Source organism: Zeus faber, assembly GCF_960531495.2.
Source record: "Zeus faber genome assembly, chromosome: 18".
NCBI classification, from domain to species: domain Eukaryota; kingdom Metazoa; phylum Chordata; class Actinopteri; order Zeiformes; family Zeidae; genus Zeus; species Zeus faber.
The window spans coordinates 13,713,702-13,731,732 of NC_137210.1; the positions used below are offsets into that span (position 1 = coordinate 13,713,702).

General features: G+C 46.2%; 2 protein-coding genes across 2 annotated transcripts in view; one reads left to right on the plus strand and one right to left on the minus strand.

Moving 5' to 3' along the window:
* Positions 1 to 18,031, minus strand: part of asb11 (ankyrin repeat and SOCS box containing 11) — a gene marked incomplete at both ends in the record, with an annotated part of 142,967 nt that overhangs the window by 105,001 nt on the left and 19,935 nt on the right. The window lies entirely within an intron of this gene.
* On the plus strand, positions 12,644 to 15,776 carry LOC307244131 (dynein light chain Tctex-type 3-like). The gene is made up of 5 exons (XM_080019183.1): positions 12,644 to 12,735; positions 13,471 to 13,512; positions 13,633 to 13,756; positions 14,010 to 14,087; positions 14,878 to 15,776. Exons 1-5 carry the CDS (start codon positions 12,709 to 12,711, stop codon positions 14,952 to 14,954), a joined length of 348 nt encoding a protein of 115 aa, XP_079875309.1. The 5' UTR covers positions 12,644 to 12,708; the 3' UTR covers positions 14,955 to 15,776.

Genomic DNA, 18,031 nt, shown 5'->3' on the forward strand with positions numbered 1-18,031 from the left:
CACAAATAACTGTCAAATTGTGATTAACCCACACAGAGTGGCCTTTTTCAATTGAACTCACACTGTACAATGATCACTTTAATTCCATCCATGTCATTAATCATGAGATTTGATGAAGACAGAGGGATAATATAATGTTGTGGAAAGGAGTGGATGGGCTTGGCATGAGCCCACGCCATATCTCTCTCTCTCTCTCTCTCTCTCTCTCTCTCTCTCTCGCTCTCTCTCTCTCTCTCTCGGCCTCTTCAGACTACAGCTCGGCTCGGAGCACAGCTCGGACGCCAGCCCAGTGCACAGCGTCCTCAGCCGCATTATGATGCAAAAATCCACCCATGCCAAGTGAGCCGGCGGCGTAAAATGGCGTGAATTAGTCCAAGCGTGACTGATCTGCACCTTTTTCAAAAAATCAACGAGATTCAAACCGATTCCGCGCAACACCGGTTTAAGTCTTTCAATCCAGGAAATCTGGGGTTGGATTTTTTTTTTTTGGCGGCGGCAAATATAAACATTACTTTTGTTTCCTTCCCCTTTTTGGTGGGGGCTTTAAAGCAAGTCAGCTCCACAAAGAAAACACACACGCTGAGACAGGGGCGGATATCCTCTGACAAACAGAGGCTGGAGCTGGAGTCAACTGACCCAAAACAAAAAAAACCAAGCAAGTCACGTACGCCGCGCGGTCACGTGTCGGGACGATTTAAAGGAACAATCTTCCCGGATTTGGGGGTGAACCGCTGACGATCGCACCGTAGCAGGTATTTCACCGCACCACTCCCCAGGTTCACGACAGGAAAACAACATCTCCAGGGCGGGTTTGAGAAAATGGCGGTGCTTTCGCTAGAGTGATACCGTGTAAACAACCGTACGATCGTTTGATCGCGTGGTTTCGGTCTCTGGGTTTGGTGTGCGCGCGGCGCGGCGGGCGTGTTTTGTCCCGAGTCAAACCCTCCCTGAGCACACACACACACACACACACACACACACACACACACACACACACACACACACACACACACACACACCCTCCTGCCGCAGCCGTTCCTCCTCTGAGCAAACACCGCGCAGAGGACACACTTCCATCTGGGTTTCTGACGGCGCCAAAAACACAAGACAAGACAAGACAAGACAAGACAACCGCCGGACCCCCGGTGTTTGTTTTTTTCTCCTCAATTTCAGAGGTGAATGTCTGGTTGCGCGAGCTCGTGTCTCATAATTCAAATTATAATACAACCATGAGGGGCAGACAGTGAAACCTTTTGGCTCATTCGTCGGCTGGGAGCATACATCTGCGAGGTAAACACACAGGTGCGCCGGGAAAGTGGCTGAGCTCCAGTTGGCAGAAAATGGGAAAACAAAAAAAAAAAAAAAAGGGTATTCAGACGAGAAGGATAATATTCGGATTGGCGAAGCCCAAATACAGATCGGTAATAAAATGTTCTTCAAACTGTAAATGTGATTTACCTGGAAGGAACGCCCACAACACATAAACCAGAGGGATATTTTTGTCTTGGCTGCAGAATATTAACCTCACCTCTGTGATCCTGATCGTATTTTATTTTTCCTTTTTCCACATTTAACCTCCATTTACTGCCGCCACGCTCTGGGCACAGCAAACACACAGTGTCGGAAGGAGGACTCGGGGAAAAAAGTTTTTTTCGGATTTAAGGAAAACACAGCTCGGGTGAAACAAATAAATAAATAAATTGCTTGCGTGAAAGTGCTTCCGCGGAGGTTTTAAGGTCAGCGTCCGCTGAGATCTTCCGCTCTCTGAGCACATGGAAGAGCGTTCTGGATCTCCAGGCACGCTGGGGTTTTAACAGATCATTTCCCCGCGCACGCTATGTTTCCACACTCAACATCGCTCCCAGGAACAGCAGGAGGGATATTAACCGGGAGCCAACCGGCCGTAATCGCAAAACAAAGCCCCGACAGGGTGATCAGGACCTCCAGGCGAAAGAATAAATGGAATTTGACATTTTTACATAACTAAGTTCAAGCGCTTCTGCTACGAGAAATAGCCCACAACACACCCAACAACATAGTGAACTGTTCCCTCTACACAAATCTATTTCCTGTCATTGACGTGAAATCATGTCGTCAAAGTCTTCCATTGTGGTTCCTATACAGCGCCAGAGGATGCCTCCACCAGCTAGTGTTATCATTAGTACGTGGGCGGAGTGAAACGGGGGACGTGAATGCAGGCGGAGGTGCGGTTGCCCGTGACAACAGTCATTATGAGCGGACAGCGGTCATTTTTCAGAAATAATAAAACCACTGATTGCCGCTATTGACCAATCGGAATCGAACATTCCACAGTTATAATTTACAATAACTTCTCCAATAAGCGTGCAGCCCGCTGGACTACCCTCTATTAAACACTATTCTGTCCTCCCTCCAAAGTCGAGATAACTTCTGTTTATGTCCGTGCCCCCATTATAGTAATTAAGGGGGTGTTAATCCATCACGCACTGCACCGGCAGTGCTGTATTGTTCTCGCAGCGATGTATAGCCTCCGTTCCCCGGGGGGGTTGTATACCGACGGCTGGGCGGTTGCCTCCTGAATCATTAATGTCTCGCAGGCATCAATGGAAATTGATGATGAATGTCACGGGGCGTCTCAGCGCGGCTTCCGAAGGCCATTACTCAGCGGGAGGCCGGTTCCGCCGGCTGGAAACAGAACCGGACCTCTCCAGCCGCTCAGCGCAGCAGGAGGCGGGACAAGCCAACCCGACAACAGCATTTCACCGCGCGGTACATGAGTTATTCCTTAAGCCGAAAACCTCGGAGGATCAAATGCAATGATTCAATACTTTTCTCTTCTCTTGTCTCGTTACAAGAAGCAGAGGAAAGTTCTTCGGGCGGAGATGAAAGAAAGCCAAAGTAAAAAGAGGAGGTAAAAATCATTTGAATTTTTCAAGGAAATATCATAGGAGTCAGGGATGGACCGATATCTCTTCCTATATACTCATACTGATTCAGAACCCTCAACATCAAGTATCCATTCTATGGTCTTGATATTGTATTATTTTATTGGGGATATTATCTTATATATTGAAACATTATTAGACTTAGACTGATTTCCAATGTGTCACTATTGGGAACCCAATAATATGGCTGAAGGGTTAAAAGCCAAGCCGGATCCACATAAAACCTACCATGTTTAATGGCTTTAAATCTTGTATTTGTGGCATAAAACTCTACGGTGGTATTATGATGGGTGTCTGTAGGACCATATATCTGTATAGGCGTAACTCACGTGCACTTCGGTCCTGGGCTGACGGGGGAAGACGCAGCCCTCTTGATGCGTTTCCTCACAGAAGAAAACCCAGGAGAGGTAAACCAATTTTTCACACCGTGTCAACAGACGGAGAGGACCCGTTATAGGGAGGCAGGCAGATAAATTTGGTTAGGCAATATGTCCACAGCGCTTAACGTGCGTTACACACTGCGCGGCGCACACACATGAGCGCACACGCCCACAAAAGGCAATGTTGATTCAACTCACTTTCCCCTCTGAAAAAAAAAAAAAAAAAAAAAAAAAGCCAAAACCTCGACAAACAGAAATTAGATTGTAATAACATATTCTGCTTGTTTTTATTGACAGATGGATGGAGCCGAAGTGGATCCATCACATCGCTGTTTACAATGGGTCTCCTCAACATCTGTATCGTCCGCTCTCGACGCGCAGCCGCTCGCGATGAGAAGAAAGCGATGCAAATCATGTTCTCCCGCAGAGGCACATTAACGGCACTTTGCAAAACAATATCCGCGGCTGCTTTTTTCCCCCCACCGGCGACGCCGTGTATCCGAAACCGCCGCCGGCGCTCGGACGGCAGCGGCAGTTTGTGATGCCATGTTACCGGCGGCACATTATAAGAAACCACAAAAAGAACATAACGTCTCGTACGTGAAAGTCTAGATAAACGCCTCTGAACACACTCATATTTAAGTATTACATATAAGAGATGGCGATCTCAGAGATGATCAGTCAACACAAAAAAAATAATACGATTTGGACTGAGAACTTATGAATATGTCGGATGCCTGATTATCTCCACCGAGGAGGTTGATGTTCGTACACGCTGTGAGTCAGCTACTGCAGGTGGCCTCTTTATCAACTCACTCGTGTCTCATTCATCGCAAATATTTTATCTCTTCTAAAAGGAAATGAACCAAACCCACTTAGACCTCAGCATCTCAGCTGCACATCATCGCCGGCCGCAAAACAACTTCCTGGGAGGGGATGCAGCCCTCGGCGCACAGCCGGGAGGGATCGATCGGCAGCAATCGTCTCCGTGGACGGGGGGCCGAGATGAGACGCGATGAAAGAGATAGTCGGGCCGGGATGGGAGGAGACGATATGTGACGTGTCAGTCCGGGCGGAAGCGATCCATGCCTGTGTGCTTTTCACAAACGAGGTAGCGGTTTCACTCTCTTGCGCTGCGGTTGCGCGCGCGCGCGCACACACACACACACACACACACACACACACACACACACACACACACACACACCCAGCCACCCAGCCACCCAGCCAGATAACACATCCAGGCTACCAGACTGCACTGACCCTCTGCGATGCCAGGAGAACTGTCACTCACCGCTGTCTGTTCTTATGCTGCGCTGTGTCAATCAAGCAAACACCAGCCCCACTCCATCTCTTTAGGGAACCCAATGTCCATAACTGACTGGAAAAATAGTTTGCTATACTATACTTAACCAGTTAGAATTCAATTTGAACAGTTAATTACGAAGCAATAACATTAGCTGGTTTTCAGCTGTAGAAAGGAGAATTCACCTAAAATCTTGGTTCACGTGTAGCTCTTCCACCGAGACAGTTGCTGACGACCCCCCTCCTCTCCTAATGTCATTTAGAGCACCGCACCCTCCCAGGAGGCTTAGTAGTGGACAGGCTGATACGGATCTTCCTCCAGCTCCCCGCCGGGAAAACAAAACAGTTGTGCAGAGCTGCGGCAAAAAATAGATGCTATGCATTTCAAAATCAAGGGGAAATTGCGCAATCCTTAAGAAATGGTTTGATCCCTACGAACGGCCCTCTACGTGTTATCTGCGGACTGTGTTTAACGGTGACTGGGAACAACCTTGAAGACCCCCGGAGAAAGCCTCTTGCCAAACCACACAACACATGTCCGCAGCCCGATGTGAACATTACAACCCTCGGAGCAGCCAGTATCAGTAATAACATGTCATGGCAGCGGGACGCCGCAGCTTCGTGCCGGGCTTGGCAGAGCGGAAAATAGAAGAAAAAAAAAAACAGCTGAATGGGTCCAGCGGCTCAGAGAGTGTATCTAGGCTACGGCTTCCTCCGTCCACCGTCTGCCTACAACCGGGGGGGGGGGGGGGGGGGGGGGGGTGTTGTAGGCAGACCCCCAACCCCCGCCGTCTTGACGGCGTACGCCTCCACGGACCTCTCTTTAATTCATGTTATTTCTATCATCGAGCTGCGAGTGTCAGCTCGTCCACCAAGGCAGGGCGGTCAGCGTGAGCTCGGGCAGCCGGTGATTAACCAGGACAACGCCACAGCGCCGGAGATTAGTGTCCCCTTCAACTACAGCCGGCGCTAATGGAGAGAAGGACAGTGCATCTGCTGGTTTGTACAGGATGATGGGGGAGTTCTCTACAGGGCGGAATGAAAGGTTTCCCTAATGGACATTCAATTTGAACAACTTCCTAAAAGGAAGGGGAAGGGGAAGGGGAAGGGGAGGATGGAGTAGGGTGGGTGGAAGATGTAAAATAAGGTGAGCCTTTTACAAATCAATGCCGAGCGTTCTGACCTTTAAGCCTCATATTAGAACTATATTAGTACACCAAAAGGACAAAGCCGAGTGGAAAACTCACATCTTGCTTTCTGGCTCACGGAGAAGGAGAATATTGGCGACGGATCGTTAAATGCAACATTTGCGGGAGCCGTTTCAAAGGCTGTAGGTCACTCTTGCATCTTAAATAACAGCCCGCATCCCCATCGACGCCGCGGTAAGAGAAACTAATAAGACGTCCAAAAACCAACGGAGTAAAAAAACGACCGAAGAGGAAGAAAACGAGGCTGCGGAGGTCAACGCCATCGCAAGCTTCTTCTGTTTCTCGTTGCACGTATTCTGACCGAGCCCAATGTATTTCCCTAATTGGGACGCGTCTTCGAGGTTATTATCAAATGCCATGCAAATACATTGCTGGTTGTAGAGAAGCATCTTTCAAATTTCAAAAATGCATAAAACTTATATGTCTAAAAGAAAATATATAAAGTATGCAAACAAAACAAAACGGCCTGATTTGATGGACAAACTGCAGACGGCCCGCAAGTCAATGTCCCCAAAGGAAACGGTTCAAGTGTTTAGTGATATTATACCATTAAGGTTTATCTTGGTAATGGCCACCAGACGCAGGATTCGAGGAGGGAGAAATAAACTTCTTGCCTGAAATACAAAGTCCATACATTTCTTCCACAAGCCGTTAGGGTCTCAACATCTAAAATCGACTTCCGCCCGCGTCCGGGTTTCACCCGCGTCATCACAGCGACCACTCCCGGCCGCCCGAAATTTGGCAGCTTCGGCCCCGCCGATCCTTACAAGACGGAGGCGAGCGTAAACCCAAACCCGGGGCTTCAAACCATCTCGCCGGGAGCCTGACGGGGGGGGGGGGGTGACGCCACGCTTCATCCTGTTTTCTACCGTCTATGATCTCCGGCAATCCAAATCGCCCCGGTGCGGCCTATCCGAGCGCTTTCACCAAAATTGCGGCCGCTCTTTCCGGAGTGGACTTAGATCTTCTGAAAGCGTCGCTTGATGATGCCCGTTCTTTCCCGGGCTCTCCTCCCGCGTTCGACGACAGCATCCGCAGTTTCAACCGACGCATCCTCCAGTGGCCATTCTGTGCCGGTTAAAGAGGATGTTAAACAGAGTCGTTCTGCGGCAAAAACACCAAGAACGGAGCTACGGCGGCGGATGAATACACTCATTACACGGCGATCAAAGTAATCGCCGATCGGTATGTTCTCTGTGTCAACGACTAAACGCGTCCTCTGCCCGGCAACCGAAAGGAGCAGGGATGGCCCGGGTTTCGTGACCCACGGCCTCACGTGCCTGTGGATTCGATTCCACGCCCCGAGAACCTGCCGTCCTTCCGGCTCAGGTGACCCTTTTACGATCTAATCGTTTCATAATTCACCGTTCGGCTCGTGCCGGCGTTTTATTTCGACGAACGCGGGTGCCACATTAAATATGCCGTCGCTATTTTCCCGCTCTGATTGGGAGCATTCCCCGCGAGAAGAGAGGGACCCGTGTGATTTCTGATTTATGTATCAGCCTCAAAGAACGGGAGGCACCAGGGATTCCGCGCTCCCCTCTAACAGGTCCTTCTTCTGTCAGAGCTCGTTTCCGAACGCTTTGAATCCGTGAATGAAAAGCCCGAGAGCCGCTCAGCGACACCAAAAAGATTCCGCCGTAGTGCTGACACCGGCGTGTAATAAAAGAAAAATAAAATAAAATTTTAAAAAAAAAATTTAAAAAGGAGGTCGCGGACGACTTTGATCCTTTATGACACGGACACGCCCGCTCCCAAACCATCGACTGCAGAGTGCCGGGATCGCGGCGCTCGCCCCCACCCGCTGTTTGGCGCGGGAAGAACGCGAGACGGGAGAGCCAGTCTTATTAACCCAGTTTTTTGAAGGGGCTGTCTCTGCTCCAGTCTCGCAGAGGAAAGCGGGGTTTGTAAACGCCCCCACCCCGCTCCAACCCCACCACCACCACCACCACCCCCATGGCTGAATATTTCATAGCGCTCGTTTCAGTTTTACTGCTGCATTTTATGGCGCTTCCCATTTCAGGCTAATAGAGACGGGGGGGATCCTCCCTGTGTGTGTGTGTGTGTGTGTGTGTGTGTGTGTGTGTGTGTGTGTGTGTGTGTGTGTGTGTGTGTGTTTCTGTCCTCTGCTTGTACTCATTAGAGCCTCACAAAAAGGTTCCACCCACAATGTCTCGAGTGTCTGATGTGGAACCTTGAGACGCCCTGCCGGAATCCGCACCTTGAGCAAAAAAAAAAACCCCAAAAAAACAACTTAAGTGTGGGCGGCCATGCTCTCTCGCTCTCTCTCTCTCTCTCTCTCTCTCTCTCTCTCTCTCTCTCTCTCTCTCTCTCCTCCCAAACACCACCTCTCCTCGGCGGCCCCCCTCATCTCTCTATCCCCCTACAACCCCACCTCCTCCGTCCTTTCCTCTGTGTCTGGTGGGGTGAAGCGATGTGTCCCGCCGTATCAGAGGTTACGGGAGAACTCCGCGGGACGTCTCCCGGACGCCGATCAGCCGCCGTGGCAGCTGGTTAATCACAGCCACAGCTGGGCAATCGGCTCGACCCGACTGCCCAGCTGTGGCTGTGATTAACCGGCGCTCCACATGTCTCTGGGCCCGCCGGCTGCATACCAAAAATCCCACCCGGCGTGCGCCAGAGGGCCACCATGGGACGGATTGAGGAGATGAGAGCGGCGTCAGCGAGTGGAAGCGGGGAAGCCCCGGACACCGCGACAGGGCACAGGTTAACGCCGTGGCCCAATGCAGGCAGCGGCAGCGGCGGCAGTAAGGGAGGCTATTCAATATCACGCACACATACACAAAATTATGACTCCGAAAGAACGGTGAGTCACAGATTGTCCCCAAGCGGAAAAAAGGTCGAGGGAGATGCCGCCCCCTCGTAGATCCTGTCCGCTGGCAGCCCCAGGGTCATCGTCTGGGTATACAGCGAGGGAATGCTCGGGGTAAATGGGATTTCATTACACCTGTCTGCCACCATTAGTGCCCTGTCAGGGTTAACACTAGAGCCTGCACACCCACACCCACACACACACACACACACACACACACACACACACACACACACACATGAACCCATCAAATTCCCTTTGGCTGGATCTGCGACAGGCTGACCTCTAATTCTATGCGACTGCGTTGCCCAGGGCTTTCTCCTCGTAGATCACAAAGGCGCAAAACGACTCGGCTGCGTGTGGAGAGCAATCGGGGAATCCCTCTCCTCCTCCTCCTCCTACTCCTCCTCCTCCTCCACCCCTGCTGCTCTCCCTCTGTGGAGCCTAGTTAGCGTTTTGAGCATTCCGCATGATGCTCGGAGGAAACGGGTCCAATGTCCTTCGGAGATACGGCACCTACAGTATCCGTCAGAGGCTCGACCGAGGGTCATTCGGAGTCAACGCTGGTATAAAAACACTTGATTATGATTAAATATGTGATTTTCCAAAGCAATAAAGAAAACAGCACAGAAGCTGAGTGCATGTCTTTCATATCAGCAAAACAATGTCTTCTTGCATATTTCATAATTTAGTCTTGAGGATCGGTATGTAGGGACCTCCGTAACAACTATATACTGCATCTATAAGCACAGCCGATAGGTTCTTTTCAAGCTCATTATCTTAAAAGCATGCAGACTTTCCTCTACATCCATAAAGACTAAAGCATCACCCCATTTTGAGGAGGCACTGTACCCAGTCGTAAATTCCATAAACCCACAGCAGGGGTGGAAACAGCTGGCGGGGGATGCTTGGTAAACTGTGGATGTCGCTGCTCAGCTGTTAATACCAGTGGCTACAGAGGAATAATCTCCTTCCTAAACTGCATTTTACCTTTTCCTAAGACCTCTAAAGAAGAATGCATTCTCATACGTGTTATTACTCTCAACATGGTGTATAGAGGCTACACAACATAAATCCAAGCGAGAACTAATTATGCATTGAGGGATATTTTGGCAGATTTATTTTTTTATTTTTTTAATCATATGAGCGAACCCATCCATAATATTCATTACATCTATTACATCTAAACGGGTCCTGTAGCCCTTCAGAGTCTCCCCAGGTGAAGCCACATCCAGTCCCTGCAGGCTGGGATACAGTGAAAAGGGGATGGGCTGGCTGGCATTGCAGTCCTTGCTCCCCCTTGGCAAGTCAATTATCATCCTTCTGAATTAATCTCCGCATTTGGGGAATGGGAAGAGAGGAAACACGTCCAAGCAGAGATGATTGCTGTATTGGATGACTATGATCTGTGTGGTAATTAAATCCAAAACACACAAGGCAACAGTGGTATTATTTCTCTCAATGCCGTGATGGGTTTGCAGTGCTCAATAACATCTCTCTCTCTCTCTCTCTCTCTCTCTCTCTCTCTCTCATTGGTGTGTGAAGTTTGATTCATGATGTTTGTGAAGTTGACACCACCCCAAGACTACAGTCAGACGGGTTACACCTGGGGGAGGGAGGGGGTCTGAACACAGAAAAGGAAGCTTTGCTGCATTGCACCCTCCCCTAACTTGGGATAGGAATTAGGAGGTCAGCAGGTTCGGTCCCACGAATGTTATTCTTTTTTTTTCTTTTTTTTTTTTTTAAATTAAAAATAAATAAATAAACAAATAAGCGTAAAAAGCATCGATCGAGAACTAAAGCAACAACATCAAAAAAAAATAAACGTAAAAAAACCTCAAAGAGCAATGACAGATTCCGGCCGTGCGTGAATGTGGGGAACCTGTCTCACGCAGAAAGCTGCTAAGTTGCCAAAGCATTCTCAGGTGACACAGCCCGACACGTTTCCCACGCTGATCGCCATATGCTAGAGGAAAGCCCGGCGCGCCTGGGACCGTGCGAGGCGCGAGTCTCACGATCTTACCTGGCGGCGTGGGCGCGCGTGTCGGCGAAGACCGCGTGAAACCCGCAGAAGGTCCGGGTCGTCTCCCGGGTGGAGCTCCGGTTGCGGATGTCGGTGCGTCCCAGCCGCGTCTGGCCGCTCCAACCCACGGGCTGGGGGATGTTCCTGGGAGGGGGGCGTGGTCACATCCCGGCGAGTGTGCGTGTGTGCGTGCGTGCCTGTGTGTGTGTGTGTGTGTGTGTGTGTGTGTGTGTGTGTGTGTGTGTTTGCGTGTGTGTGTGTGTGTGTGGGTGTGTGTGTGCGTGTGTGTGTGTGTGCGTACACACGCAGGCGAGCGCTCGTGTGTCTGCGCAAAACCGTCCGTGAAACCAACCAACCGCAACCTCATGTGGAAAAATAAAGCTTGTGACAATGCGGCAGTGGTTGTTTGTGTGGCACTCCACGGCACTGAGTGTCGATAACTACAGTTCTAGAATGAACCACATTAAAAGACTGTTTGGCAGTATAGGGACTATAACATGGCAGATATACTGTACATCTATGTAGAGGTGGAACGCTTGAGTGTTATTTCTTTTCTTTTTTTTTGCGGATTTGTGAATATTGCACTTGCAACACATTGTGCCAGGTAACATTGATAATACACGACATGAACTGGTTGTAAACCCACATAATCTAGTCATTCACATACAAAGATAGATGGATAGATAGACAGATAGATAGATAGATAGATAGATAGATAGATAGATAGATAGATAGATAGATAGATAGATAGATAGATAGATAGATAGATAGATAGATAGATAGATAGACAGATAGATAAACAGATATATAGATAGATAGATAGATAGATAGATAGATAGATAGATAGATAGATAGACAGATAGATAGATAGATAGATAGATAGATAGATAGATAGATAGATAGATAGATAGATAGATAGACAGATAGACAGATAGATAGATAGATAGACAGATAGATAGATAGATAGATAGATAGATAGATAGATAGATAGATCGATAGATAGATAGATAGACAGATAGACAGATAGATAGATAGATAGACAGATAGATAGATAGATAGATAGATAGATAGATAGATAGATAGATAGATAGATAGACAGATAGATAGATAGATAGATAGATAGATAGATAGATAAATAGATAGACAGATAGACAGATAGATAGATAGATAGACAGATAGATAGATAGATAGATAGATAGATAGATAGATAGATAGATAGATAGATAGATAGACAGATAGATAGATAGATAGATAGATAGATAGATAGATAGATAGATAGATAGATAGACAGATAGACAGATAGATAGATAGATAGACAGATAGATAGATAGATAGATAGATAGATAGATCGATAGATAGATAGATAGACAGATAGACAGATAGATAGATAGATAGATAGATAGATCGATAGATAGATAGATAGATAGATAGATAGATAGATAGACAGGGGTGTCCGTAGCCATGTATAACTTCATTCATATCAGATAGTAGCTACTGTATACAAAGTATACATTAAAAAAAAATGACACTTGGACAAACTCATTTGATGACAGACAATGGGAGCATGATCCACCTGAAGCCTCATTGTGACTGGGTTGGGGGTGAAAGGTGTAGTGTCTAACTAAAGCCACGAGGAGGCAGTATACATTTTAGCCTTCACGTTTGAGTTCCAGTGAGGTCTTATGCCGCATTCCTTGGAGCTCGGAAATCGGCAATTTCAAGTCGGCACGGCCCCCGTCCTAGTTTCAACGGGTTCCACGCCCCCCCCCCCCCCCCCCCGTTCGGGGAAGCGGTGAACGCCGCGGTAAACGCGCGCTTGCCTGGCGAGCCCGTGCATTCTAAAGCCTCCGCGAGTCGTTCCGGTCGAAGCTCGACGTGTTTCAAATTTAAAAAAAAAAAGGCTTTTCCCCGGCAACTTTCCCCCACTTTTCCGTGTCCCGTGAACGCGGCATCCGCCCGCACAGGAAGGACTACGCGGGGCGGAAAGGCTGGAGGCGGCGGCGGCGGCGGCGTTCGGTGATTCCTGTCGGGGAACATGGAGGAGTATAATTCCGGGGACGAGGTAAACGCTCAGCAGAGGCGCCGGGGAACGCCAACACCCCCGCGTTTTACGTCGCTCGGTCGAAGAAACGGGCATTCGCCGGATAATGTCGCTCGGCTCGCTAAAGCCCAGACTGATGACGTTGGCAGGGTGCGGCCAAAACACCCACTGGGTTGTGTGGTGTCATCTTTTTAATCTACAGTGGACGCGCTGCTGCGTTTTCCGTGTATTTGGGTTTTGATCGAAACACTGAACCCTAATCATGATATCGCAGTAATAACGCTGTGAAAGAGGATTTTCCGGTCGTATTGAATGGTAGATTGCATCCTAGAAACCCAATACCTTTGTTCATAGGAATACATTCATGTTTTATGCATGTGTTTATTTGCAATACTTTGCTCAACGGTTGCTTTAACTTATACATATGATTATTATATATTTTCTATGCATATTTATTGGGTTTATTGTCTTGTTTCTTCCACATCTAAATAAAAAAACAAAAACAATCAATGCAATTTCAGACAGATGGAGAAGTCAACTGGTCTTTTCACAGCACTTTGTTGATCTGATCTCATCCCTAAATCCCTTTTTAGTAACTAGCAGTAGCTGAGTAACTACGACATCGCCAGTATTCTATGAGATTTGACCTGCTAAAGACGCGTCGTCGTGCGTCGAAAACGTGAACGTTTAGGGACGGCGGCGAGCCACGAGCCGCCCGTTGAGCCTGATGTGTTTGTTTTCCCCGTCTCGTTGCAGGTGGCGTTCAGTGCGGACGAGGCCAGCGTCTCCGTCAAAGAGGTGCCGCTCTCATGTTTAATGGAGACCATCACCTTTGTGCTGGGAAGCTCCTCTTTGATGTTAATGTGTGTGTGTGTGTGTGTGTGTGTGTGTGTGTGTGTGTGTGTGTGTGTGTTCCAGTGTATTGAAGGGGTGATCGGTGGGACGGACTACAACCAGAACAAGGTGAACCAGTGGACGGCCAGCATCGTGGAGCACGCCCTCACACAGCTGGTCAAGCAGGGACGACCGTTCAAATACATAGGTGAATGTTAAGGCGGGGTGTGGCGTTTTGAAAGGTCCCGTGTCTTTTCCAGTTCAGCGATTGTTATTCTGCCATTCTGAATCCAAAAAACCTGCACTACATATGCACACAGTTGTCCAACGTGCTTGCGCATGTGAGTGAAAATAACTTATTTAAGGTGACTTCTTCAGAGAGAATGAAATGGGAATGAAATGATCTGGGAGCATTTAAAGAGAACATTGTGTTCACTGTGAGTTACTGTGTACTCTTCCAGTGAACTGTGCGATCATGCAGAAGAGCGGCGCCGGTCTCCATACGGCAAATTCCTGCTACTGGGACACTGCTACTGACGGTGAGGGTCTTCTGCCTTTTAAAATGTTACTTACCAGGAAAGGAAGTTCTACAGGTCCATTCATGCACATTTTTATTCTCAATTAAGTGCAGGTCTGTTGATAATGGAAAATATAGTCCAATGTAATGTCACATGCATTTTTCTTTTTCTTTTTAAGGAATCCATTCTTGCGTGTAAACTATCTATATTATGATACACAGCTCACAAAGTAGTGTCCACAGTGTTTTTTGGCTCATAAACTGCCCAGACTTCCAAGTGAGTCATTTGACATGTCATTTGTGAATTCCGGCTTCATCTTTTCAAGTCATTCATATTAAAGTTGTGTGTGCAATACCCAAACACAATACCCAAGATTACCACTTTATTTAAAACAGGGAATATAGACACAACACACACATGAGTGAAAATGTATTAAATCTCAGTTAGCAAGCAGTTTTCTGCCTTGTTAAACAATTGTTTTCACTACTCTCAATGAGGTTTGTTATTATTAACTTTTCCTCTAACACATTTCCCACAAGGGAGCTTTAGACATTAAAGCTAAATGTAACAACTGTTTAGAAAATAATAAAATGTGTATGTATTTGAGATTCATAACAATACTCATTTTGACAACGTTTTTACATCAAAGATACATTTTTAAACCCAACAAATTTAATTCCTTAATGATATTCCTTCTGTTTTCACACGTCTGTCGTCGGCACTTATGACGAAATATATAATACCTACTCACTGTACACACGTGGTCTGTTGGATGTGTCTTGATTTAAATTTCTCAACCTCTCCGTCGCAGGAAGCTGCACGGTGAGGTGGGAGAACCGCACCATGTACTGCGTGGTCAGCGTGTTCGCCGTCGCCGTGACGCTGTGACATTCTGGGATGCTTCCTCCGATCTGTTCTCGCCTGCTGGACTGTCGCACAGAGAGAGATACTTCCATCCTGAACTGTGTTTTGTGAATGTGCTCTTCTATCCTCGCTCGCCACCAAGCAGTACTTAGAAAGATGGGACCAGCAGACCCGTCCTGCGCTGATTACCTTTGACAGAAAGCGTTTTAACAAGCCGTTTATCTCCCTTCCCACAGGCACACGACAAGACACATGAAAACCTTATCATTAGTTTTGGTTTTAATGAGTTATTAGTTATTTGCGGGAGTAAATGTATATAAGTATGATCTGTAGGGGCCAAGGAAACCCCAAATCCCAAGGCTGATCCCTATTGCCATAAACAATTATATTAAAAAATAAAAAAAATAAAAATCAAAACGGGTTTTTAGGAAAGCAACCTACTTACTGTTGTGCTGGAATTGTCTTTAACATTAGCTTCATTCCATGGATCATTAACTTGTTGCTTTGATATTTCTATTAAAAGGGACACAATACACGTTTGACTAGAATCCATTCAATTTAGGAGTTATTTAAAAATCCTGTACAGAAAGGTTTACAATATTTATAATTAAGGCCATTTTCAAACGTAGGCATTACTGTTGGCATTGTTAGTGTTAGAATTAGCAAATTGTCTAGTTGTAAGATGTTTCTAATGGAGCATATTGACATTTAAGTGTTTTGTGTTGACCTGTGACCAAGAGGATTGCTGATGTCTGTGCTGTTTCCCTTTTACTCCCATCAAGGATGTGTACTGAATTGGCTCTCATGACATTCTGCTTCCTAACCATTAAAACATTTTTTTTTTAACTCAAGTCTTCTTATGTATCAATAGAACTAGAATATGTGAAAACAATAGCGAGCTACAGAGTCGTAAAGACAACAGAAGTCAGCAACAATAGGCTATTTAATTAATCAAAAGTCAAAACGGAATGCTGAAGTAAATAATACAGTCATTTGTATCATTTAGATGAATTGTGTATCTTTCCTGACAAACATTTAAACCATTCTTCACTTTTCACACATTACTCTCAAATGGATTCAAATATCTCCCTCCTCATCAATCTACACACTATACCCCATGGTGATATTGGCACATAGAGGGCTCGGCAATGGAAAGTTGTCTCCAATTTTGCCACGTGTGCTACCCTGGAGCATGCAGATTAGTAAGTCGGGTTTGGAGATAAGAGAAAGCTGAGATTTTGGTTTAAAGCCAAACTTGGTGGAACTTTCAGGTTTTTCTGTTTCCGTATTTATTCAGACCGCACATTAATGGGGTCAAGTCGGCCCCAGCGGTGCAGCTTTGGTGGCTTTTATTAATTTGTATGCTGAGACAGGGCCTGTCAGACCAGCATCACCCTGCGGGGACAGCGGCTCCATTCAAAGGTGCTTGGAAGTGACGCGTCAAAACGGAGCACCCTGAAGCCCAGTAAACGGTTCCCTAAAGTGTCCCAATTTGTCACTTCCCAGCACCTTTAACTGGCACACGGGGTGCACTTTTATGGCAGGCGGAGAACGAAGCTAGGCTGTGGCTCAGCACTGGAAAGAATGAGCGTCTCCAATTTTGGCATGTGTGCTACTCTTGGGGCCCACAATAAGTGGGTCAGTTTTGGAGAATTTCTGACTAACATTTCGGGGTAAGCTTTTGAGACAGTGCCTGAGTGGATGGAGGTCCGGCGATGTATTTGATTTGCTAGGCCCCAGGTACTGACCCTGTTCCATGAGAGAAGTGCTGCCAATGTCCATTTCAACCTGCTTAAATTGTTATATTTCGGAATATGCCATATTTCATGCATAATTGCTCTTTCTGCTTCGACTGTTATTATACATCATATATACATTTGCGATCCAAATCATGCCCACTCAATGAGTTGACCACTGTTGGACTCCAATTGAGTTGTATAAACATCTTAAAGATGATCAATGGAAATGGGATGCACCCAAGCCCAACTTCAATACTTGTGTAAATGTGATATTTCAGTTATTTCATTTATATACTTTTGCAAGAGAAGCTAAAAAAGTTTTTCGCTTTTGTCATCATGGGGTATGTGATTAGGAAAAATAATATTTTTTCATATATAAGCAAAAAAGGAAAGTGAAGTTAAAACAAAAAAAAAAACACCTAATAAAAATCGTTTTTAGTTAATACCTTCAGAATATATTACTGTATTTTTTTTTTTTCTTTTATCAACTCATTGTAGGCTAAATTGTTCTTTACATCCCATTTAAATGATTGAATTCACTGTTTATTTTTTTGAATAGTTAATTCACACCACAACATTTGCCATCCCTGGGATTCCATAGACAGATCTGGCCCACCAGTCAAGTTAGTATAACGTGCCCTATGTTTGTGATTTTCTTCTAACAAACACAATAGCCCATAGTTTTGCTGTGACTTGTTGATTCAATTTGAAATATAGAAAGTCGTTGGATTGGTCTGTTTTTCAGCCCCCTGAGTCTGAATCATGGAGTGTCTGGCCGATTTCCATCCTTGGACCCTCAGGGATCTTTGGTGCTCACATTAGGGGGGCAAGGACCTCAGGTTGGAAACTACTGCTACGATGTCCAGTAGGGCCCCGACACTAGCAGTTGTAAAAATTGAGCCATTTCCTTACTCGTCCACTAGAGGTCAGCATAAATCAGCATAGAGCTTCCCGCTCAAATAAGACCAGTCAGACAAATGTTTTTTTACATATGAATATAAATGTACTTTTTTTTTTTTTTATTTCCAACTTTAAAATACTTATCTTTATCATTTTTTGCGAGCCTTAACGTGAACATAATCAAGAGCTTCCGTTTTTTTCCACGTCTACATTGAGTTTGGTCTCTTTTTTTTGTACAAACAATAGGAGCATTCATGTGATAGCGAAGGTCATCCCTCCAAGCAAGACAAGAGTTAGTGCAAAGTTTACATTCACACACAAACATACATTTACAGATCAAAAGAAAATAAAGACACTTTACACAATTTCAAATATTCAAGAAAAAAAAAAAAAAAATCTAAAAAGGTACATCGTCTAGTTTTGTGTGCATTAAGTGGAAATATCCTAACTAAAGAAAGTTGT